The 26,198-nt window shown below is 40.7% G+C and overlaps 1 protein-coding gene across 5 annotated transcripts; it reads right to left on the minus strand.

The window, feature by feature from the left end:
• Window positions 1–2,398: 2,398 nt before the first annotated feature.
• Window positions 2,399–22,637, minus strand: SHISAL2A (shisa like 2A). Of its 5 annotated transcripts, XR_014616369.1 has the most exons (6): window positions 22,203–22,637; window positions 15,084–15,223; window positions 8,841–9,209; window positions 4,688–4,782; window positions 3,995–4,100; window positions 2,399–2,419 (listed from the first exon to the last, which is right to left on the minus strand). XR_014616369.1 is itself a non-coding variant. In XM_084211011.1 (4 exons), exons 1-3 carry the CDS (start codon window positions 22,382–22,384, stop codon window positions 8,887–8,889), a joined length of 354 nt encoding a protein of 117 aa, XP_084067137.1. In that variant the 5' UTR covers window positions 22,385–22,637; the 3' UTR covers window positions 4,118–4,782; window positions 8,841–8,886. The 5 variants fall into 5 exon arrangements, 2 of the variants coding, with proteins under 2 accessions (XP_084067137.1, XP_084067136.1); XR_014616370.1 differs by lacking the exons at window positions 2,399–2,419; window positions 3,995–4,100 and having other exon boundaries at window positions 4,118–4,782; window positions 8,841–8,918; window positions 9,114–9,209; XR_014616371.1 differs by lacking the exons at window positions 2,399–2,419; window positions 3,995–4,100 and having other exon boundaries at window positions 4,118–4,782.
• Between the last annotated feature and the right edge of the window lie 3,561 nt (window positions 22,638–26,198).

The following is a 26,198-nucleotide window of genomic DNA, read 5'->3' on the forward strand; positions in this document are numbered from 1 at the left end:
GCCAAATGATCTCTTTAGCAAAACCAGTAACTGAAGGGTGCAGCTAGACTATAAAGCTCAGATGGGGTGAAGAAATGAGTTTTGAAACTTTGCAAAAAAGGTGCTCTGAGCCAATTTTCCCACAGCTGAATCTTTGCCTTGTTTGCTCTCGTTTCCCACAGGTAGTTATGGCATTGACAATTTGAAATAACTTGCTGATATTCAACATGTTGTTTTATTTCCTCTCCTATAATTGAGTTGTGCTGGTCTGACATTTTGATTCAGCACTGTAAAAGAAGCAGATCCAATTTACTGAAATTTCTGTGGTTGATTCAAAAATACTGATTCAATTTCTCAGTACATTCATTAAGGGAAACATCCTTAACCTTACAATTGTTTGCAGAAACAAGCAGCCATTCACCAGGAACAAGAGAAACATCTCACTCTCCCCGGAGTAAGTCACAACTTCGGGCAGGGATGGATCTGACCTGAGGCTTGGTTTCCACAAGGCTTTTCTGCTTTGGAGTACAGTCCTATAAAAGCCATTGCAGAGCCACTTCAGTACTCTCTTGACCCTGCATCAACACCTAAAAGTTTTCTACCTGCCCCATGCTGTGTGAGAGAAGAAGGAGAACAGAGGCAGCAATAATAGTAAAGGACCGGGTCAATGCAAGGTGTTACCTGTGAAATCCAGATGATCATAATAAACATGAGAATTGACAGCATAAAATGTTCATAAGCCAGCTGCTCACTTTCCTTTATTTCTGGGGACAAAGCCTGGCTCTTGCTTCTGCCCACCCTTTTGGAACAGATCCAGATTTTTCCTGGATGAGGGCTCAGGAGGTGCAAGATGCTGCCCCATCAAGTCCATCCACAGCCAAACAAAGCCTGAACAACCCATTTTCCCTCAAAACCTTTAGGTCACACTGTGTGACCCAGCTGGCAAAATGTTCAGCAGTGCTCATGGAGGAAAGAAAATAATCATGGTCCTTAATACCCTCTTGCCACCAGCTTCTTTTTAAACTGGGGGAAAGGGAAGATGTGGTTTCATAAGATACACTTCAGGTTTAGTATCCTGAAACATCAGATGCAAAAAAGGTACTTATATGCATCTCTTTGAACATACACTGCTCCCACTAACCAATTTCACCACTCTGTTTTGCTGCTGCCATCAAAATGTACTCTCAGTATATAAAGCAAAGCTCTTCAACAGTTTTTCTGAAGGATGTGGGTTGGAAAATGCATAGGAGTAATGGATGGGACTAAAAAGATGTTTTCAAGTAGCTGGCTTATAATACATGTGAAATCTAAATTTCACTATATTGGTCACAGACTTAGGGATTTCAGAAATGCCTGGGTAGGTTCTTCCCATACAAAGGTATCTTATCCACACTCTACACACATATCTGAATCACTTATCTCTACCTGTGTACCATGCTCAGGAACTACAGAATGACAGGAAAGGGATGCCAAGTGCAATAATCCTGCTGAGCACTAGAAACCAGCACCTGTTCCAAAGACCCAGAAATAAATGGTGTTGGGAACTTGAAGAGATCCTGATGGCGGTTGTTCAGATGAGGTTTTCAACTTTTTCAATTTCTCTCTGCAGCAGAAATCTCTTTTTTTTTTTGAGCCAGACATCCTTCACCTGGCTCAGATTCTCCAAGAGCCAGTCCATTGTAGAATCCTCTCATCCTCTGCTTTTAATACAGTATTAGTGGATCTCTACCCCATTGTTCAGTATCAGTTAAAATATGTACTTTTTCTGAAATTCCTGAAGTTCCAAACAAATGACTATGAAAAGAACAAGATCACTTCAAAATCTATTGGAAAAATTTTTTAATTCCTTACTTCACCTTGAAAGACAGGATTCCTGTGAGCTTCAGGCTAACAGAACAGAACAGAACTTTAAAGCTTCTCATTTTTATTCCTAGGAAGTAGCTGAATTTTGTACGCTTTTCGTGCCTCAATTTTTCCAAAACTTGAAGAATGTAACAGTTGTGAGGATCTCTAGCATCTGTCATGTTAGGAAAATAGTTAAAACAGGCATTATTTTCATTCAGTAAAACTGTGACTTCTTTGGTCTTTCTTCCCTAATTTAAAAATTGCAAAGGATAAAACCTTCAGAAATTATATTTAAAAGAGATTAATTATGAAAATCATTACATACCTGACTGATTGTGTGGCAGCATTGATTAGGTATTTTCTACTTAGACCCAAAGTCAGATTAAGTAATACAAGTGAACAGGCAGTTACTGATATTGCAGCATCTAGAGAATGGTAGGGATGACAAAAGTAGATCACTTTGCAGTGAGCTGCCACTTCTGCCAGTGTGACTCCAAAGGAAAAAGCAGCCAGGCCCAGAGCTGCCAGTGGGAATCAGCCAGCCTGGTCCCCTGAAATCCATCAGGGGCTGCTGCTCGTGCTGCTCTGCTGGTATCTGTGTGTGCACAAACACAAACACACTTTTGACATCCCACAGTCTGAGAGGCTTACTTCACCCAACTTTTATTTTGGCCTTATGATTAGAAAAACTCCTCAACTTTAAAAAACAATAAAAAATGGTCACAGCAATTCCTATGAGATTTAGTAGCTTCTGTATGCCTGATGGCACAACAGCCCTGAATTTGCTTTATGTGGTAATTTAAGCAATTTAAGCTCAAAATGTTCCCAGGGCAAAAATTAGGGCTATGTCTAACAAGTACATTAAGGCTTATTATGCCTATTAAGCACAGGGAGTCACCCTTGTTGTGACTGCACATTACATTTGAAAGCTGTTCTGGGCAGTGTGCTGATTCCCTAATCAAACCTGTGTGGGAGGTACTTTTTGGTGACATTTAGAAACCCTCAATTACAAAACAACTAGCTAAAAGGGCAAAGGAATGGGTTTTCCTAAGCACAGTAACAGAAAACAAAAACAGACATTGGCCATAACCAAAGAACGGGAACCATTCTTTTTGCATTCTGTTTTTCACTTTTAATTCTGTTACTCTGGTGTCTTAAGAGACTCAAAATGAATAAACAGTCCAGTATCTGAGGGAAAAATAACCTTGTTATTTGAGGAATCAAAGATTTTGAAATTGCCCAAGAGACAGAAATCAAAGATATTTTGATCTTGCAACATTCAAAATATCGGGTACATCTTGTTACTTTTAAGCATCTTTAGAATTAAAAAATTAAAGAAGTGCTGACTCAAATTTGTATGAAGTTAAAGTAACTTAAATCTTTTTTTTTCATCTTCCATAAATCTTTCATTGGTGGTTCAAAATGAAGCATATGCTTCCAGAACATTTATCTCATGGCTGGCATCCTCCAAGGAAACCAGATGGCAAAACTCATAAATCCTTTCCCTTCTGCTCTTTGACAGTCCCAATCAAGAAAGTTATGAGGTTGGAAGATCAGGTTTATGTCCTGTTGTTATAATAACATTTTCTTTATGCATCCAATGTGGTTTCAATTTTCTCCCAGTCCACAGTGGCAAACAGCAGTTTAATGAGATATTATATACAGACAGCTATTGGAAGAACACACACCACATTCTCTACTTCAGTGGGAGGCACTGGTCTATTATTTCACACAAGAGCAGATGAGATCAGAAGCACTTTGGAGTTTTGATGTACAGTACCAGACAGCTACAGAGTTTAAATTTCAAGCACTATCACACAAAAAGATGTCATTCCCCAACAACAGACAAGGATTCTGTCTTAACAAGTTGAAGTGTAACAACAGAAAAAATTGACATGGTAGGTAAATATTTTAGGCCTCATCTGCAAATGGAAGTTATAATGTCTACTGCTTTAATATCAACAGCACAGTTAAACAGTTTTGAAATTCTTTTGATCACTCACCTGAAAAAACCCTCACAAGATGAAAAGAAATCATTATCATTAATGTTCATGATTTCAAGACTGAAAGCTTGAAAGAACTGACAACTCAAATACGACAGTTAGGATTGTGTTGATTGTTCCTAAGGCTTCTGGGGAAATAAAATGTGCAATTAGAGCTCTTTGATTACCTGAAGGAAGTTCAACACTTCACAAATTAGTGCTCCAAACTGAAATACTACTGGAAAATTTTAGTTTGCTTCCCAAGAAATATTCCAACATGTTTTGGTGAAGAATCTGCAAAACAATCGTGGACGTTTATTTCAATTCATTTCAGTGTATACCAATGCCAGTGAAACAGCTTAAATCTTAATTTCCCTACAAAAATGTATTCTTTATTAATTTCAGCTTTTGTTAGAAAATTCTCCTATCAAAATAATTTCAAGATTCACAAGAATCTTCTGAGGAAACAAAGGTAGGGGGAAATGATAAATTAAGAAAAATTCAACACAAATGCCAGATTTTATTGAGGGACTACATTCACATTGGTTTGTGCACTGAACAGTCATATTTGGCTAAAGACAACCATGTTCATGACATGAAGACACAACACTGAGATGGTACGTGGGGAAAGCTTAAAATAAAGCTTGGTCAACGTGGTGTGCCAAATTCTGCTCTGCTTGACAAGTGTCTTATCTCACTGGAATTGCACAGGGTAGAGACAATTTGCATGAAAATGACTGAACAGCAGTAGCTGACGTGCAAATCAAAACACACAACTTCTCAGTGTAGCAACCATACACAAACACAGCCTGGCACAGCTTCCAATTGGCCTCTGGCTATCGACAGTGGATGTAAGAGCGAGTCAGGTTCTCGTGGCTTACAGTCACAGTCCATCCTTGTGGCTGAGGAAGTGTCTTGAAGTCACTTGGCTCTGTCAACAGCTTGTTTTGGTGGGGGCTTTGTCATGGATGCAGCTCTGCAAAATACCAGTAACAGTTATGAGTTAGACTGAATATGGGAAGAATTTCTTCCTACAAAAAAATCCAGAACAAGCCCCGTAGCTCAATCCATTTCACTGGCACAGATACTTCTTTCCAAGTATCTCATTTATCAGGTGAAGAACAGCACCCCTAAAGGGCATTACTACATCTATGAAACACAAAGTGCCTCCTTTGGGGGTGTTTCTGGATGGGCAGCTCTGCTGCTGCTCCTCTGCTGGGCAAGTGAGACCTTCCCCTTGCATGTGATAAAGGCCCACACACAATGGTGCTGAAACAAAACAGAAAAGGTTTTGTAGATAAAGACAGTCATTCACCTAACATTTCTATGCAGTGCCTCTTGGAAAATGCACCAGTACATCTACCTCAAACCATGCATTTAATTTCTTTTTAATGATAGACGTACTTGCAATGTGTGCCTTTAACCCTGAAAGACACCAGAATATATTCCAAACTTCACTCGAGGAATTTCTATACAAGTAAATTGCTGTACTGCTCATTAAAGCAGGATTGATTCTGAGGTAAAACACAACAGCTGTTGGTACAGATGGGCTTAGAAGCAAATGCTTGTCTGGATATGCAAAAAAACGGACATGTACTGAAGTCTGGCTGGACAATTTCAGCTACCTCAGCTACTGACAGAAGTTCTGAACCATGAAATCTTGGACTCGAGGCAGATGGCAACTAGCAGCAAGAGCATCCTAACCAGCAAAGAACATCAGTATTGGTACACTGAGAGGAATGATGCTCATCTGAGTTATCAGTGATACTTTTTGTAGAGTCTAGATTATTTTCTGCTGAAGACTCTGAGGATGGTTACACATTCCTGATGAACTTAAATGAAAACCTGAGACATACATGTAAAGTTAGATTTGTACCCTTCACCAGCACTGCCATCTGGATGACAGCAGTGTGCCCTGGCAGCTGAGGAGGAAAACCCCACCCTGGGGTGGGCCAGACACCAAAAAATAACCAGCTGCTCAGAAGAGGGAGTTATCCTGCTGTACTGAGCCTTGGTGCAGTCTCACCAAGTGAATGCAGAGTGTGGTTCTGGGTTCCACAATTTAAGAAGGATGTAAGGTACTCAAAAGCATCCAGAAGAGACCAACAAAGCTGGAGAAAGGGCTGGAAGGACAGGTGGAAGGAGTGTCCCATGAGCAGTGCCTTAGGACTTTGAGCTTGTCTAGTTCAGGGACAAGGAGGCTGAGGGGTGACCTCACTGCTCTGTCCAGCTTCCTGAGGAGGGGAATGTGGAGAGAATAGCAGCTCTGGCACAGGCTGCCCAGAGAAGCTGTAGGTGCCCCATTCCTGGAAGTGTCCAAGGCCAGGTGGGATGGAGCTCTGAGCAACATGGTCTACTGGAAGGTGTCCCTGCCAATGAGAGCAGGATTGGAGCTAGATGATCCTGAAGGTCCCTTCCAGCCCAAACTACGCTGTGATTCTCTGATCTCTTCTCCCTGGTATCCAGTGAAAGGATGCATGGGAATGGTTCAAAGCTGCAATAGGGGAGGTTTAGACTGGATATTAGGAAGCATTTCTTTACTATTTAGTCAGCTTCTTTAATTATACTTGAGGACTTGGTTTCTCCTTTTTAACTACAGTACCTTGATTTTTATTCTATTTCTTTTTTTTTTTTTTTTTTATTTCAGAACATTTCTCGAGGGCACAGATAATTCTGAAAGGTAGTTTTAGCCCCAGAGTCTTGCAACCCTTCTCAGGGTGGTGTCATTCAAAAATTTTATTCATGTGCTCTTTAGTTCTTCAGCCAAGCTCTTACTACTTATCTGGGATAATGTGCCAGACACTTCCCAAGCCATCCTTCTTCCCTCCAAAAATTGAGAATTGAGAATGAGTCACTTTGGTAACTCATTCTCAACTCTCTCATTCAAATTCCCTTTGACTGCATTTTCATAATGATCTGCAATCACAGCCACTTGTTCCCACTTACCTGATAAGGAAAATTACCTTGACAAAGAGAGAAATTAGATTGATTTGTCATGATCTGTCTTCACGAAATCTGTGTCAGATTTTTCTTGCGCATAGCTCAACTAGTTAATAATTTAATGTACTATCACTTTAAGTTAGAAGCAATCTGCCTTCATCTGCCTAGCTCCTCTCCTTCCCCTTTGTAAAACTAAGAGCTGTGTTTGCCCTTTTGCTGGAAAAGAGCAAGCAAACAAGCCTGAATTGTATGCTGAACTACACCAGGCACAAGGGGTCCTGTTCCTAATTAAAACTCCGTGAACTTGGCAGAAGAAATATGCCTGCTAAAGGAAATCTAATTGGCACCTGTAGCTTTCTCCCAGCAGCAGAAATCTGTAACCACTGATGGACTCTCTGGCTTAATGCTACTCTGTGAAGTGGCTCTGCATGACAGGTGTGGGTATGAAATCTGCAGCAAGCACATGTGAAAAGCAGCAGAAAAAAACAATGAGAGACCTGGAATTTCTACCAACACTTAGCCATCTTACGTGCTGAAGTTCAGAAAAGATCCTTGCCTCCTTTTCAATTCTGAATCAGGAAGCAAAAAAAGCTCACAAGCTAAGGACATAGTTTTCCTGGATTTAGCTCCAAATGGTCTCAAGTATTTTCAGTCTTCACTACAATGCCAGCCTCATTTTGGCAACAAAAAAAAAAAGTTGGGTAATTCATCCACAAAAAAAGCTTCCAGATTTTTTGGTATTTATTTAACGCATGCATTCAAACCCTACCCACGTCCTTTGCAGCTCTCTCTCAATTCTCTCCCTGTAAGCAACAGTGGGTTAGCAGGCACCCTATAAACATCAGCCTCTCTGCCACGACAGAGAAGCAGGCAAAGAGAAGCATGAGGAAATGAGAGGCTCATGGCCTTCAGAAAGCAATGCCACACTCACAGAGCCCAGCTCATCTCAGTACTTGGTGCCTGCCTGGGATATTTTTGGATTTTCTCACTACAGACGGCTTTCTGACTGCAGGATCCATTTTAGTCTTTCCATGGCATTTTTCTCCCACAAGCCATTTCATTTGCAACAGCAGAAAAAAAAATGTGTGGAGGTGGTTAGGAGTTTTGAAATTAGTTTTGTTACACTTCAGTATTTTTATAAGGACAAGGAGCCAAAATCAACTTGTCATGCCGATAAAGAGCTCTGAGAAAGGTGCATTTGCACTTGGGATGCACAGTGTGGCTTTTTTAAGGGTACAAGTGAAAGAGGGAAGTCTTGACTCATTTACTTTCCTGCTCATCTGAAAACAACTGCTGAGCAAACAGGACCACTTATTTTTCTTGTGATAGACATTGCTGATCTGCAGCTATTCTCACATTCTGTGGCTGTTAAGCCATGAGCTCTCACCCCCTGCAGAAAGTAAAATGCATGTTTCATGCCATCTGAAGTCCTTTGCATTATTCATAAAGTCCTCTTAAGTCTGAAGTACAACTCATCTGTACTGGGGTACATTTTAAACACTATTCTGCATGGTCTATGCCATAGGCAGTTTGACCTTTACACATGATTTCAGCATAAAAATCAACTTTCTTGCAAGATAACCCTCTCCAGTTCTGTAGCAGAATTTACCTGGTACTGATTCTTGCATCCCCAGGAAGAAATGGAAGAGTAAATTGCCCACTAGAAACTTCACTGCTTTCACCCTTTGTCACACAGGAGCCTTTCTGGCAATTCATCACTAAAGAAATTCTTTTGAATAAGTTACAGTATCTGCCTCCTTAGTAAGCTCTGGTGCACCCAGGACAGCTCAGGGAAAGGACAATAACAGCATAAGGGAATATAATCTTGTCTGGCACATAACCATGACGGAGTATTCAGTGCCAGTAAATCTGGAAGAGATTTGTCTGGGGAAGGACTCTGTCCAAGTCTCTGCAGATACATCCCTGTGCAAGGACAGCATCAGGGCAGTGTATAAATAAATCAGCCAGAGACAGTTTGCTAGTGCTTTTCAAAAAGTTTAAAGCCCACATAAAAAAAAAAATTATAAAATCCATGTAAAACAGAGTAGAGAGTATAGAAACACAACAGAATAAGAAAAAATGTTCTCATGGTACCTCTTTTCTTCATAACATTGGTAGAATCCATTCAGTGGCTCTGTCTTTAACATAACGAACTCCCTCTGGCCTCACTGTCTGTAAAACAAAGGCATTTTTAGAAGAACTAAGAGCATTATTCCTCCATCAGTTGCAAGTAGTAATACAAAAAAATGCCCACTGCACTAGAATAACCCCAGTCCCTGGAATCTTCTACAATTTTTACATGAGACAGATCGAATCCATTCCACTTTGCATTCCTGGGCCTTGGGGAGGCTGCAATTATTAACTTACTTGTGTTAAAAAGGAATAAACATCAAAGTGAAGAGCAGTTTAAGGAAGCAGCACTGTGGTATAAGCTGGGCTTGTAGCAGGAAATCAGAAAGTCTCCTGAAAGAAATTGCATTAAAAATTTCCCATATTCAAGAAAACAGACCAGAAATCTCAAACTTTCATCCCTCTCCAAACAAAATCAGTCACTGCTGCTTTCAGTCACCTTCATCCAATGACCCCAAAGCTCTGAGTGTGCGTAGGGAGGCTCACAATATTTCTTTGCAAATGTTACCCAAGTTTTATAGAAAGACTAACACGATGACAGGAGCAGATAAAGCTATTTTTTAGTTTTAGCATTTTACCAATTTCCCACAAAAGCTTTAGTTCTGGCATCTGCCATCTTTTGAGTGTTTGGTTTTGAAGCTTAGTAGCATTTGAAAATTGTTTTTCAGAGCACAACTTCATAGGTTAATGTAAGTAATAGTTAAAATTCCACCAGCTAACTGATACAGACACTTACTTGGAGCAGAAGGGAAGGAATCTTTTGATTCAGTGCAGATAACTCAAGTTTGCCCATCTGAGCAGAGTAACTAAAGCAAAGGCAGCCTGCAGTGGATCACTGCAGGAAGGGAGTAGAGAGACACTCTGCCAGTTTTCACTGATCCCTGCTGGCAGCTGAGAAAACAAAGTTCTAGAAGAAAATACTTTCCTAAATGCACTTTTAACTTTATTTTCTTTCTTACCTGATATTCGTTCTTTCATTCCCTTCCCACTTTCCTCATTATGTTTCCAGTCCATATTTTCTGCTATTATCCTTCCCACGATAGTCCCCATGTCCATGAACAAAAAGTCATATTTGGAGTCTCCCCTCCCTTTCCTCTGCCCTAAATCTCAACCCTGTACATGATTCCCACTCTGCCAGGCTCCCTCTCCATCTCTCTCCCCAAGCACCAGGCTTCTGCTCCCCAGCCCACCCACAGCCACTGCTCTACTTCCTGGCCCCCAGGACTTTCTCCATCCCCTCCAGCATCACTGCCTCCCTGCTCTGCTGCTCCCAGCTCAATCAGTCCCATCCCTCTTCCAAAAGCTCCCAGGAGCATTCAGCTCCTTGAAGTTTTCTCCTTTATCTGCCAGCTCCAAAGCCTCTCTCTGCTTTATCCTGTCATCTAATTCTCCTTGTGGAGCTCATCAATCTCCCTCCCAGGCCTCCCTGTATTTCCCATTACCCTTTAGTTCAACACTGTCTCTGACCTCATTTTCCATTTTCCCAAGTGTGGGCCAACACTGAGAGACAAAAAAGATAAACTTAACTGGGCAGGGTACTTTTCTCCAGCAAGTGTGTGTGGAAGGGATTGAAAAACAGATGCCCTATATCCCAAAAGGGATGAAAAGTTGAGAATGCTAATATTTTAATTTAATAAGAACCTGAAGCGAAGCAGGTTGGGAAAGGGGAATTATTTGTTATGGAAGTGTTTTGAAACCTGCATTTGATTTTATTTTGTTTGAATTGAAAAAATTGCAATTCGGTTTCAAAAATGCAGAAATGGGATTTGGTAGTTTAACATTTTTAAAAATCTGCACAATAGTTTTTAAGCAAAGATCTTAGTTGAAAACAACTGAGTTATTTCAGCTGGGGAAAAAACAAACCCAAAAAGAAGAAAAAAGAATTCTTATCAGTTACAGAGGAAGGCACTTTATTTTTGAAGCCTACAGCAGCTATGGGTATATTTGTAGTAAAAAACATAATTTCTAATGAGCTGCAAAAGTCTTGCTGCTACAAGAAGGTCTGGGAAATTTAAAAGCTAAGGAGTCCAATAAAGACATTTCAAAATTCAATCTGTTCTAGTGATGCACCCTTCCATTAAATTTGAATTCCCAGTTTTAAAATGGAAATTTTCTTCATTTCCTAAATAGAAGAAAAAAAAAAAAAAGTGTTTTTTTTTCAACAGTTGAGGCCATTTGGCTGATTTTTCCCCATACAGAAATCTGAGGTAGATGACTGGCACCGATAAAAGTAGCCTAACTGGGGAAATTTAAAGCCAGCTACAAGAACACCATACAGTTGAAATTACTCCTAATCCTAGAAGGCAAAATTATGGGTGTACACTCCAAAAGCCAAGCAGTGCATCTGAATTCAGACAGCAGCTATCTGCTTGCACAACCAATAGTAAAATAATTGTACTGAGCTAGGAAAAACAATGTGTGAATATTTAATATATGTGAATAACTCCCCATGAGGAATCTTTAATTAAGGAGAGAAATAGGGACAGAAGAGTCATCTGGCTATTTTTCAAGCTGTGTTTTTCCTTGTTATGAAATGAAACCATGAACTTTTGCATATTATGATGTCACTGCTTTGCAAGGGCAAGGAATTAATAACTTCTATTAAAGCACATATTTCCTAGCACTTATGATTAATTTACAAGGCCACAATTCTTTCACATTCCAACCCAAAGGTCCCTGTCTGACTCTGAACACATTTACAGAGGCCTTCCTGTGCTAAATTTTAAGGGAAAAGTATTAGTTATCATCATAAAATGTAATTTGCTTTTCATGCTTTGCAGTGGCATGGAACAATTCATCTCAAAGGTCTTTCCAGACCTTTGAGAAATACCAGGGCAACTCAGAAAATGTGATCAAAAACTGTTTGGGTCACCAAGGTGGAGAGACTCTCTCCACCTTTCACATCTCTGATGGCAAAGCCCATTCTCAGGGGCCAGCAGAGATTATCACTCCTCTCCCATCAGCTGCCTGGTCAAGGCAAGTGTATGTGCACCTTTCCCAGAGTCAAGGTGTGCCTCTGGAGTTCCCCTTCTCTGCCTGTTCACCTCTCCCATCCTGACAGTTATGCAATATTTACTCAGTCCTCCCTATCTTGCACTTTGGGGATGTTCCAGCATTATTGATTCAGCCTTAACAAAACACTTAAAATCCCATGACATCTAGCTGCCCACATTTTGAAGGGGATAAACCTTTTCCAAAAAGAGAAGTTTTTTGTTAAAAGAAGAACAAAACACATGACCAAATTCACTTTCACCTTGAATAAATACATCATGTTTGCGTATTCAGGGCTCAGATTTCTTCGAGCCTTCTTTTACCACTATTACACATCCCCAGCCTTCAAATGGGAGAAACAAAAACATCTACAATGAGTTCAGTGAAAAATACTTTCTCTTGGAAAGAGCTTAACAAGCAACTGAAATGCAGAATCTTCATTTATATGTGTTTGCCTGCACATACTGTCTTGCATATTATGGATCAACTGCACTCTACAAATAGAAATGTCTAACTCCAGTAACAGTTAAGTAGTTCTTCTTTGTCTAAACTAGTGGCTGAGCTCATTCTTCCTGAAATTCAATGCTCAGACTAAAATGTAAATTTTTGCAAGGGCTAAAGCATCCTTAGCTAACTTAAGAACCCAATCTCTAACACTCAGTGCTGATGCAATGGAAGATCTGTGCTGATGCTAGGGAAGACCATTTGTTTAAGGCTAAACAGAGACAAATTCCAGTTGATATGCCTTTTGTAAAATCAGAAACTTTAAAAAAGGGCTTAATATACAGTTTATTGTTAGATTTATCATTGATCTGGATATTATTTCTGTAAAAATTCAACCACTCCACTTCTGTATTTAGAAGATCTTGGATAAGCCCAAGAACAATGACCAGCTTTTGCTATTATGTGAGATAGGGAAAGGCATAAAATAACCAATTGTTTGTTTAATGAAATACGAAACTCCAACTGAGCTGATGTACTATGGGTGAAATTGAATATAATAAAAAATACTGCTTTCAAAAATGAGTGCTCTCTGAGTGCTCCAGGGATCCAGATGTTGCACAACAACTAAAGTGTGACACAGCCTTCATCTAAAGGCAAAATTATGCTAGTTCAGAAAAAGCTGTATTGAACTGAGCTCATGCTTAAAACTCACAGCCTTTAGGCCTGCAGCTTTCTGAAGCGTCTAAAAACTGGTTTAATTTTTAAATTTGTTTTTATTGCTTATTGTACAGTTATCCTGCAGTCTCAGAAGAACTGAAAGATGAGGAGAAAGGCTGTTTTTATTTTTTCCAGGGCTGCAAGCAGCTAACCAGCCATCTTGTCAGACACTCAGCCCTTGCATGACTTCTATGCAAAAGAAACCCAAGTATGATGAAGGCAAGCACTCAGGCTTGTCAGTGAAAGCCTAAAACATTTCCAAAGATCTCTCAACCTTGGCAAAGCAAATGGCTTTCAATTTCCAGCAACCCACCTCACCAAAGCTATGAGAATTTGGATGTGAAATAATTTTCATTTGAAGCAGGCAAAGAAGCAGAATAATAAAAGCAAAAAACACAAGATGAGAGCAGTCAAAACCGTGTTTAAATACAAAGGAATTTGTCCAAGCAAAGCTCCAAACCACACAGAAGATGGCTAGGAAAAAGCATCTTATGAGCTTCCCAGCCTCATAAGGTTTGGAACTGTGGCTTGGAATGCCTACATGAATGCTGGGTCATCAGTGGGATGCTGTTCACCTCACCCTAGAAAGAGAACAGCCTTTGCCACCCAAGCAGGATGTGGGTTTGCAGCACAGTTCGAGTCCCTACAGAAAGATGGAGTTGCTTGGCAGCAGTGGTGCAGCAGCACCTGCCTCCTTCCCAGCTCCTCACGTGCCAAACATGTCTGGCACAAAAATAAAAGGCATGAGAAATACAGAACTGCTATCCTGGCAGTGGATTAAGAGCTGCTGCCATAGCAGGAAAACCTGAGGGAATAAATTAAACAGCAACACGTTCAAAAGCATAATGCCTGTTTATAATTAAGACACGACCATCTTGTTGAAGAGCACGAGAGCATTTTGTTCATCCCACCCAAGAGTCTATTTAGGCTGTTCTAGCTAGCAGGTCTCAATTCCACTCTCTCTCCAGGACAAGTGTGAAGTTTTCAATTTGCAGATTAGTAGCAGTTTGCTGAATATGTGACTTTAGCAGCTTGCTCACCTCACACAGCTACAAAGGGAGGCTTTGCAGTTCTGACAGCTCCATGAACCACATTTAAACCAAAGCCTGCATTCTCTGGAGAAGAAAATTACACATAGGAAGCTTGATATGAAGTGGACTCTGTTAACTAGACACTCAGGAGGGGGCATACTGTTCTATAATGAGCTGAAATTACAGTAACTCATTGGTCATTTACTGCCATGCAGGTATAGAAGCATTTTAAAATAACAAGTAAATAGAAAACTTGAGCTTTTTTCCAAGAATTATTCCCCCTTTTCAACTTGTTCAATTTCCAATGCCGACATAAGTACAACATTTCTTTTATTTCTTACAACTTTACTGGTTGAACTTCTGAAGCAGTTCATTTAGGAAGTCCAAGACAAAGGGTTAAACTTATCACACCCCATCTTGCCAAGGGAGATTTCACAAATTTAGTGAACTGGAGTAGCAGCAGCAGCAATTTTCCCATGTGAGTGGGTTAGTGCAGACTACATGCAGTGTTCCTGCAGGCATCTGCCAACGCAATCTGGGCACAAAAGCATGGACTACTGCTACTGAAACAAAGAGTTTTAGACTTCAAAGATTGGATCCTATGTCAGGAAGAAAGGGAAAAAAAATGACCTCTCTCTGTCACAAGAAAATACACTTAAAATCTCTCCTGAGATTCTTATTTCTAGAATGAATCACTTCTATATGTTTATGTACTCTTGACAGGAAATCCAGAGCAACTAAATCAATAAGTCTCTTCCTGATAAAGGAGCTAATTTACTCTCACCCAGTAGTGCAAACTTCTACATTTTTCCTACTACTAAATAAATATACTAAGCTCGTGCTAAATGTTTTGAATTTGGGATAGGTTTCACAGAGCAGGCATACAGCAGGACAGCTTGATTACACCTTGACATTCCCATCAGAAAGAAAACACACACTGTTGGATTCCTCCACATCCAATTTAAGACAGAGTAAGGCTTTTCCTCTGCAGGTGATAATGCACATCAATAACAACTGGTCTTACCTGCTGTCTGTAAGCTCAAACCAGTATCAAGTTTGCTGCGTGGCTTGGTGCTGATAAACAAATAACAGAGAACACACACAGTGATGATAAAAGCAAAGAGGACCACTGCTGCTATTGACAGGCCCACGAGTGCTCCAACACTAAGAGAGAAAAACAAAAAAAAATTAAGTGTACAAACAGCCTGGAGGACCCATTAAAACAATGGTCAAGATGATGTCTGGAGTTAACTTGTACTCAGGCATGGGAGTAACTGTGTATTTTACTGTAAATCAAAGTTTAGAGCTCAATGCTTCAATTGCATAAACTGCAGTTTTTTCACTGCCCTCAGGAGAGTCAATGACATTAGACAGCAGTTGAACATCTGGCCCTCAGTGACATTTCATGCATATGACTCCCAAGTCTGACTTAAAGTGTATTTATGAAAATCAAAAATAACTTCATGGAGTAACTGATATCAGTGAGATCAAAAAGTTCTTCAGTGCACACACTGAGAGGGATTCTAGGGTTCCAGGCAGCTCGAACAACATGACTATTAAAGGTGTATTTTCAGTCTGAAATGCCATTTGTATAGTATAAAAACCCATGCAATCCATGTTATTCAACTCTGTTAGCAGCTCTGCAGAGCAGGGTGGAGTACTGTGATCACAATTCTGCCTTTGCATTAATGAAATAAATCTCCAATCAAGACTGGAGAAATTCTCCCATGATCTTTGTCACAGTAAAAGGAAAACTAAAGCTGAATTAGTTTACTCACAATATCAAAGGCATCAAAGAAGCAGGAATTAATTACTCTGGAGGCCAAACATATAGATTTTACGTAGATTTTATCAAGGTGATATCCTGCAGAATAAAAGCTATTTTATACATCTCCCATAGGCACATAGTGAGACAGTATATGTATATACAGAAATATTTCCTGATTTCCAACCCTTATTTTCAATTCTTTTGCTAACATAAAATTCTCATTATGAAATAAAAGACCCAATATAATACAGTCTAGCTATCATTTCCTACACTTTCCTGGGCCATTTGATGCCTTCCATGTTCCAGTCCTCTATTCTACAGTCCATGACAAAGATCCTGACTTCTGGTGAAATTAAACAGCAGCCTTTTGGTCACAGATGAGGAGTCTGAGGACTGAGAAACCTTATATTACTGCTCTGGTATATTTACAATTTTGACAGACATCAAAAGGACAGAAGAGAGATGAATGTCTTGAATTCTACAAGCTCCATCCTCTAGTCATAAAAATGCCTTTATATATCACTGCTATCCGGGAGAAGTCAACTCTACTGTGGCCTTGCAGGAAGATGAGAAGAATTGTGCCTTGGGATGTTTTTATGAATTTTACATTCAAGATACTGCAAAGCTTCTCTACAAGCTCCCACAGCACCAGCACACAGATATGTCCACAGGAGAAATTCTTAAAATCAGCAGGATGAGAACAGCAGATATTGCTGTGACTTTCACATGAGGTTTTCATTAGTTACTGGTCAGATTCAGTAATGAAGTCTGGGCAACATTTAGCTCCATGCCCAGCTGAAATAATTTGTTATCAGCAAAATAGTTCTGCAAAGATCAGCTTGACTCTTTTGAAGATTTTTCATAGTATTTATCATCTGCATTAAATAGGACATCTTTATGTGTTTGTGCATACTTGTACATATTAAACAAATTTTTTCTTACTGTTTTTTGGCTCAAACAAAACTTGCAGACAAGCAATATTCTGCTTACTATGGAATCTGAATATGACCTCCACTCAGAGATCTCACCTGGTTTCTGGCCTTATTTTGCATTTTCACTTGGAACACCTTGACCCAAATAGACAAAATAGAAGAAATACATATTACAGAAGGCTGAATAGACATAGAACCATGTGATACAAACAAGGCTCTTCAGAAATAGTTATTTGTGCTTTTTTTGTCATGACAGTACAAGCTTTATTGTAAGATTTCATTTAAATTCCAGCCCGCACTGCAAGACTAAGGAGGTTGCTCATCATTATCCAAACATTAAGCAGAGTCAGCTGCCCTAAAGCCAAATAGATCAATACATATTAATGATTATACATTTTTCTATTCAAACATCTGTTACTTCTTGGTTGTAGCTCCCTTCCATGCAGTTGTAGAAGATGACACGGACAATACAGTTGTGTATTGCAGAGCACAATGAATCTTCAGTATCACTACACAACTTGTGTAAGATGCTTTGGGAGTTACAAAAGGAAAAGGCAAGAAAAACCTGAGGAACTCTCCAGGTCAAAGACTCATCATAGGTTATGTGCTACAAGAAATGTTTATCATGCTCCAGCAGCAACATGAGAAGATCTCACCAGCATCACAAAACCAAATAGATACTCTGATTCCACTTCCTGAATGAATCAGGAATCAGGACAACGTGTACTTACTCTTTTTAAACACACAATGTTTTGATACCAGATTGTTCTCAAACTGCTGAAGCTGTCAACCCACAGAGAAGGTATAATTAAGTTCTACAAGATTAATTTTGGTTAAAGTTTGGGGATGGAGGGTTGTTTCTTAATTAATCTAATTCAGAGAAATTTAATATCTCTTCCACAGCTCTGAACACTGACATTTCTTAACCAGAATACAATATTTTCTTTCATTCTGTACATGTTAAAGCTGTTATTAGAAACAAAATACCAAATAACTATGATTACTGACTACTTTAACAATAACACTCCTCTGAAAATAAAGACAATCTTACAGCATGTCCTCTAGATTCTACAGCAATTACTATGGTGCTGCATATCTGCTTTAAAAAGTCCTTGCTAAAAGCATTTTGCCACCTTCCATTCTTTACCTTAAACACTGTCTAAAGGCCATCCAGCAGTCACATGATAATAGTCTATAGGTCTCAGGGTGTGTCTTCAAGACCAGTCTTCTGACAGCAGAGACACTAAACAAGCAAACTAAAAAGTCCCTCTTGCCCACAGCTGTGGTCTCATTAGGGAGCAAAACCTCCTGCATTAACAACCCACTCAACCCCAAAGCAGATATCTTGCATAAGGATGGCACTAAAGGCCATGGGGTAGCCCTGACCCAAGCAATGTTAAGTTTGGTAGGAAATGCAAACAGAACTCTCTCAAGTTATTTTCCATATAAAGATAGAGCCATACCACACATTTCACTGCTGTTACACTGAGTGCCACATCCAGGCCTGCAGCACAGCCAAAGGCTTCACTCAGCAGAGAGGCTCCACTCTGCCAGCAGCCTCCCCAGCGATCTCCAGGCTGTGTCCAGAGAGCTGCTGAGTGGGTCCATCAACTTGTCTGTCAGTGGATGCTCAGCATCACACACCTACAGTTATTTTTAGTTCATAAACTTAGCCCATCCACACCACCAAAAGCCAGGGAAAATTTAAATATTGGCTAAGCAGAGGCAGTATTGCCCACTGATAGAATAAAAGGAAGCTCATGAGTCACCCGGATCCAAGTAAATCAAATGTTCCCAATGCCATTGTTGCAGTGACGTGTCGTTCATAGTATTTGCAAAGCACACAGATAAATATTCTCGAGAGACTGGGAGAATGGGCACAGAGAAAGAAAAGACTTGCTATTTTGGAAAGCCAAAACAGATGCCTGAAGGTTGGTACAGCCAAGCAAAGCTTGGCCTCAGTATTAGGCCACCATGGCTCTGTAGGTATGAATTAAGAAGGCATTTTGAGTAAAACCTATGTGTGGCTTAACAGAATTTTAATCACATATATATTATTACATGCAACCTAAAAGATACAGCTTAGGAATGGATATTCTATTTGATACTGAAAGAGGCCATTATAAAAACAAGACTTCATAGAAGAGTGACAAAAATAAGCATAAAATATTTTAGAACAAAGAGAAATAAAAAGGCTGACTGAACATAACTGCTGCATTTCAGTACAAATACCACATGCTCAGCATTCCTCCCCTTCCAGTCAGCTTGGGAGGTAAAGCAGATGTGATAACTGCATGGGCATGCACAGCACACTGCTCTGGAGGCTGAGCTGCTCAGTGTTTGGCTTGCTGGTGTTTTATAGCATCTGTGTTTTGTGGATTCAAAAGCTGAATAACCTTCTGATGAATTCTGCCTTTTCCTAATGTTGCCTTCCCTGTTCCATGAGCTCCTGACAACTGTAAGAGACAGCAAAATGCATTCTTCCCTCTTCTTTGAGGAAATAAGTCTTCCAAGATCTATGATTAAAAAAAACCCCAAACTTTATTATTTTATTTAGCCAAAAAAAGTATATAAGTCAGAAAAAAGCATTTTAAGGATTATTTTATCATATGGCTGTTACCAACCAATATCAGTGGCTGTTACCAACCAATATCAGTAAGAGTCTAGTGATCACCAAAACATTCTGAGAGGGCAGAAAATGTTATTTTTGTTTTCTTTAAACTACTAATTGAACTGTCATGTGAAAATGTATAGTTTTCAAAATAATGTAATACTATAATGTTTCCAGCGTGTTAATAACTAAAAAGTATTCTATTTGTTACTGAAAACACTTATAGGAAGTGATTCAATTCTAACCACTAACTTTGCTTACAGAGGTAAATTGTATTTATTCACCTATTTTATACAATGAATAAAGCCATTTATGGCAGAAGTTAAGCACAACCAAAACTCCACTAATGGCAATTTCCATGAGACCTTTCAGCAGCTTAGGGCTACTGTAGAAAGAAGGAAAAAATCCTTAATTTTCAAAGTTTAGGCCCAAATTTCTGACTTAGATGAAGGCTAAGCAGTCACTTCTCAGACCCTACAAAATCTTTTTAAAGGAAGAGCTTTCAGAGAGGGACTTCATTAAAGCCTCTCCTGGGATTCAGTTCTTGGAGGTAGTTTTTGGAAAGATCAAGCCTTAAGACTCTTCACTACAACGTCCAGATGAGATGTTGTGATGCAATATTAACTTATTCCTTCAGTTTTTCTGCCATCTTGAGAGGGTTTACTGTGATTGAAACAGTCAAAGGCTATGCAAAAATATAGCATTAAAATAGAGTATTTGATAGCAGAAGTGTAAAAAAGTACACTTGGAGGTGTCTTCTCACATCAGAGAAGCCAAATAATTGTGTGTCTGTCACAGAGGTGGATGGCTGGGAGATCACCACAATCAACCCACTCTTTGCACCAGACAAAGTATATTTTAGATAATAATACATCAAATATTAGATCTGATAAATTAAAATAATAAGTCCACAGTACTGGACAGCATTAAGTCAGGAGCCCTGAGGGAATTCACACGTGGAACTGCAGAGCTGCTGGCCGAGGTGCTGACAGTGTCTGGCTGCACAGTGCTGAATTGAGCCTGGCTATCATACCCAAGTTCACCCTCCCCAAAAAGGAGGGACAGGTCCTTTGATGGTAAAGCCTCTACCCCAAATCATCTCGTTACCATGCTCCATCCCAGGGAGCTGATGGCACTTACAGCTTCCTGACATAAAATATTTAATGAAAGGATCAGCATTAGGATGAGGGAAAAACACTGCCTTGTTAACCTGCTGGAGTCTATGAAGTGTCAATAGGCACATGGATAGAGGAACCCAGCAGACAGAGTTACATGTCTCAAAAAGCCTTTGGACAAAGCCCTGCACTGAAAGTGGGGTTGAAAAGACTGAATTTATATAGGATTAGGGAAAGGTTTTGCTACAAATTTAAGGCTGCTTAAAAGTATAAGGAGCAAAGTGCAAGGCTTAAGTGGTCTCTTTTTCAGTGTAAAGAAATGTCACTGAGACTGGCTTTTGTTTATATCTTCATCTATGACCTGATGAAGAAGGAAATCTGAGTTTCTCATGATCCTAAGCCCCTACAAGCAATCAAATGCTGAGGGCAAGGAACGCTACAAGTCTTACAGAAAACCGAGTGAGCAGGCAAAAGTGGTGTGTACATGAGTTTCAGTGTACATAATGTAATGTATAAAGGACAAAACCAAGCCTATGTAGCAATAAACTCAGAATAGGCAGCTCTGAACTCAAGAAAAGTTTGAGAGTCTTCAGTGGAGTTGATGTGAACTGGCATACAAAGTCATTAACACATTGGCCACCAATAGAATGGAATTGAGAGTGAGACTGGAGGCAACATTTGGCCACATGTAGAACCTTGCCACACCCACACCTTGGACATGCAGCTCCAGATTATGCACCTCCAACATCAACCCTGTGGAGTGAAAAACAGTATGGATGAGATGGAACCAAAACGATCAGTGTGACATAGCATCTGCCTCAAGGATAATCCAAAAGATGTTCAGTTTGGAAAGGTGAAAGCTGAGAATAGATGCCCAAAATGCTCACAACATTTTACACACTGTGCATAAACTGAACCTGCAATTGCTGTTCACCAAATCTTACAATCCAAATACTAGAGGACAGTCAGGAAAAGTAGTAGGGAACTATAAAACAGATAAAAGGATCTATATTCAAACAGCAGGTAGTGACTGCTGCCACCAGGGTTGCAGAAGCAGACGGTATAAGCAAGCCCAGAAGGGGATTTGACAAAATCAAGGATAATAACAAGTCCATAAGAAACAGAGTGAAAGCCCCATGCAGAGGGGTACTAACACCCTGACACGGCCAGCCTGGATGCTGCGGAGCCCGAGGGGAATCAGGCACAGAAAGCAGCCGGGCTGGCTGAGTGCAGCCCTCCCTGCCGCTGCTCCCAGCCAGAGCCAGGCGGATCCATGCACTATCTCGGGAGAGCACCAGGCTCATTATCCGCCCCTTCCAAGTGGAAAGTTGCGTAGTGCTTTATCTTACACGGAAAAGTAGCTCAAGTCTCTGGGAACTTTAGGGCACGCAGCATCTTACGCGCTCAGGCCCCGAGACAACCGCTCTCCTCACGCCCGAAGGGCGGGAGACGCTCCGGATGCTCTGCCAGAGACACCGAGCGTTTCCCAGCGCTTCCTTACCAAAACCACGAGTTAATTCCTTCAGAAACTACCCTGGCATGAGCAAGAGTCTCTCTGGGCTGAAGATGCAGCTCTACCGCTACTCTCGGCGGGACAAAGGCAGCCTGAAAGTGCCCGGCTACAAGTACCTCACAAACACACACCCGAGCCGAGCTCGGGCGACCACGGGTCTCCCGCCCGGAGCCTCTTCCCCGGCAGGCACCACCGCTCCCCTACCTGAGCCACCACATGTAGCTGTGCTCATAGGGGAAGAAGCTGTGGGGGTCATCGCAGCAGTACTTGACGTCCTGGAAGCCGCAGCAGAACACGGCGCGGGCGTCGCCGCCCGCCCGCGGGCAGCTGAACCCGCTCACCAGCACCTTGTCGGCGTTGAGGTAACTGCTGCACTCGGCGCTCATGGCGCGGCCGCCCGCCCGCTGCCCGTCCGGCGCTTCGGCTCGGTGGCACCAGAGCGGGAGGCGAGGAGAGGCGAGGGGCGGCGAGGGGCGGTGAGGCGAGGTGGCTGTGGCGGGCGGAGCCGGGCGGGCAGGGGGCTGCGCTGGCGGCGGGGACCGCCGCGCCCAATGGCCCCGGGGCCGCCACAGGGCGGGGAGCGGCGGGAGCCGCCCGCGCCCTCAGGGCAGGCGGCGGAGGGCGGGAGAGCGCCGTGAGGGGCCGGGCCGCCCCGGGCTGCGATTGCAGAGGCTGAGGTCCCGCTGGCCCTCAACGCTGGGTCCCATGTGGAGGAGAGCTTTTAGGGGTCCGTCCTTACTCATATCCTGGGTGTGGTCTCAGGATAGGCAATAATAGGGAGGGCATGGGGAGGGATCACACTTCTGTAAGACTCAGGCCCCCTTGGCTTGATGAGGGGGGGAAGATCCAGCTCAAAAACAGGCTCAACACTTAAAGATGCACTGCACAGAGTGAGAGGGTGAATGACAGTGATTTGGCTGGTGCAAAGACTCCGGAAAAGGGGAGATCAGGAGAAATCGAATGTTGAAATATCAACAAAGGCTAGAGGACAGTGAGATTTTGTGAGAGTTGTAACTTCATCACTTGAGTTGTTCTGATGAAATCAGATATAATCAGATCAATTATTTTATTATAAAATTGAGGATTGATTTATTTGAAATGTAAACAGGAAAATGATCTACCAAAGACCACAAGGCAGCCTTTTCACCTCAGTTGTTTCAATAGTGTCAGTACGTGTTAGGACTTAATTATGCTTCTGGAGTTATTTGAGATTAAGAGACCAATCTCCTGGTCATTTGAGTCACAAAGATATAGGTGTGTTTTTCTGTGGTTGAGGAAACTCTCTAATGAGGGATGGATGGCTGAATCTCAGCTCAAAAGCCATCAGTTGGTTGCCTGGATTATGTCAGCTAAACTCCATGTGGTGTGGTTGAAGCTAAGAAGTGCAGGGGTAAATGTCATAGATTTGGAGCCTGATTCAAGACATTGTAACATTGCCAATTCTGTGTTCACAACAGAGACATAAGTAAGTCTTACAACTTCCCGGGATGGAGAAATGTCCAATATCAGTCTCATAGGTATTAATCACTTGAAATGTCTTTATGTGCCTTGTTCAGTTGCTAATAACTGTTTTCTTCCAAACGTGAATTGCTATCCTTGTGCTTCTCTCTGATTCTCTTTATCTGTCCAGGATTGTTTTTTTCTTTGCCTTCTAGTTTCTTGATCTGTTTTCATTGAGGTTCTGTTCATACCTGAATTCAATAACCAGGGCAGAGAGTCATGAGCCCTGGAGTCATTCAGTTCATGTTTTCAAGTGAGCATTCCCAAATCAAGTGATCAAGAGACTTCCAGGAATAGAGAACATTCTTGGTTGTTTTTGTGTTTCACACTGCCGTTTTACTTTTGGGGATTTTTCTTTCATTAGTCAGAACTCAGATAACTATTTTCCTCTCAGAATTATTACTGCAGTGATGTGGAACAAATAAAATTACCCATCTGAGTTTTATGCTCAGTTTTAAACAAACTTGGACTCATACTTAATGAGTATAAGGTTGACCTGTGTCAGAGTTGGAGTAAAGGTGGATCCTTTGTCCAAACTTAAAGAAATTTTGTTCCAAAGAAAGTTGAAATGTTCTGGGGTGACAACATCTCTTTTCATCTGTTTGTTTCATCAATCAGTATACTCATTTATACCATGCAATCAATTTGTATTTGCTGTGATTACTGGGTGACAATAATTAGTGTGCTTTCTTGCTGCAATTATTTGGAAAGATTTATATGAAACATTTGAAATTATGTTTGAGTTATCTACCTCAGTGACTAAATTAACTACATAATTGCCTAAAGATTGAAATAAAAAACCCTTCTCTTTTGATGAGACACTCAGAAACAGGATTTGAAGTGGGAGTGGGAGGCTCTTCAATGACCAGCGGAACATGTGCATCATCTTTTATGTCAGAAGAAAGCATCACTTTTTTTTATCATTCCAGTTACAAAACACAGACCTCTTCCAGTAAGAGTTAGTTGTTTAGACCTCATAAAAGACGTTTCCTTCTCTCTTCACTATTACCAAAATCAATTTAAGTTACTACACAGATGACAAGTTCTCTCTGCTGAGTGAGGAGTGTGTTTCAACCTAAGAATGAGGTCATCCAGCTTTCAGAGAAACACAGATCCAAGACCTTTGTAGGGCACTTGGAAGTAAGAGACAACATATCCAGGTATTCAGGAGCAGCTTTCAGAATTGTATCCAAAACAGGATACTTCTATTCTCTGAGTGCTGAACTATCATCCTTGTGAACAGGAGTCCCTTGTGCAGTGAAGCTCTAGCTCTAATTCTGGTAAAATGTGCAAACTTTCTTGGGTGCTTGCAACCCAGACTCTTCTGCTAATCCTTAACTGATTTACTGTTACTCACAATGGTTTCCAAGAGACTGCTGTGGCTGTACTTAAAGCCTGTCTTAAAAATATGTGGGGCCGTGGAACTGGAGCTTTCTCTTTCTTATAACTGCTTTCCAGCCTTCCAGAGGAGTTCATTAACATATGTACATTGTTTATGCAATAATTAGAACAGCAGCATTTTTTGTAATAATTAAAAAGAATTGTGATCTTCATCTAAACTAAAATTTTGTGAAAAGTGTACGGCCTCTTATTTACTTATCCTGACTCCACAAGATATTGGCCAGCAGAACTGGGCTGGTTTAATTTTCCAGCAAATTACAGGAGTTTTTCTGGCTGATACAGTTTAGAGCAAAGGATGCTTGAGAGAGAAGCTAAAACTTCCTGATTTAGCTATTCCATTTAGAGACAACTCAAAGTGAATTGTGCTTCTGCGCTGATGACTACTTAAAAGCTAAAAACAAACATTCATATTAACTGTTGTGGGACACATTTCTACCAGCCAACCTTCCACAGAAAGTTAATTATGAACTATGATATAGGTGTCTACATCAGCATCAATCCTCAAACCTACATGCAAGGTTTTCCTTAAGAGCATAGCCTAATTATTAATTGGCAAAGAGCTGCATAAAGTACTTTCAAAAGGAATCTGGTGGCAAATTATGCAATTAAACAAAATTGTCATGCCAGGATGGTGTAACAAGCTCTGATTAGGAGTAAAAAGTTAAATTGACATCAGAGTTAGCGTAAATAACATATTTTATCATGTTACATGAGCAGCAGGCACTTCAGGAAGGCAGATGACAGCACAGGGCTCAAAACAGAAAGGGGCACAGAAGTTTTAAGTGGTGTGTACTTGCAGCACAGTAATATGCTGTCACTCAGAGGACTAAAAAAGAACCGTGTGTATTAGTGAGGGACTGAAATCTACAAAGAGGATATGATACATCTTGGGTTCTGCTCTCAATTCAACCACCTGTGAGCAAGTTGCTTTCCCAATTGTAACTCTGTAGATTTGTGATAGTGATGGAGTTGTCTGACACTTGTATGCAAAAGTGTTTGCATTTTGAGATCCTCTCTGTGCAAGTGAACACATGTATAAAGTATTGTTATATGAGTTTTTCATGTCACTCTAGAGCCTACCAATCTTCCTAGTCATTTTAACTGTACTTCACACACATTATCCTCTAATTGATTCCCCCAGTCAATATAGGGTATAGATTTTTTACTCTGCTTCACAGAACTAAATAATGAAGAAGGAGAAAGCAATTTTGAGCCTCAGGAAGTTGATGCTCAAAGGAGGTTTCAATCAAAATTTTAAGAGGGAAAGAGAGAAGTAGGAAGTGTTGATACTGGTAATTC

The sequence above is a fragment of the Fringilla coelebs genome (assembly GCF_963513975.1).
Source record: "Fringilla coelebs genome assembly, chromosome: 9".
Classification (NCBI taxonomy): Eukaryota; Metazoa; Chordata; class Aves; order Passeriformes; family Fringillidae; genus Fringilla; species Fringilla coelebs.

Coding starts and splice junctions, on each gene's coding strand:
- SHISAL2A (XM_084211010.1), bottom strand. CDS start 22,384: ATGAGCGCCGAGTGCAGCAGTTACCTCAACGCCGACAAGGTGCTGGTG. Junction 15,224..22,202: donor AGCTACATGTGGTGGCTCAG/GTAGGGGAGCGG, acceptor TTTCTCTCTTAG/TGTTGGAGCACTCGTGGGCC. Junction 9,210..15,083: donor TTTGAGCTTACAGACAGCAG/GTAAGACCAGTT, acceptor AATTTCTTTCAG/GAGACTTTCTGATTTCCTGC.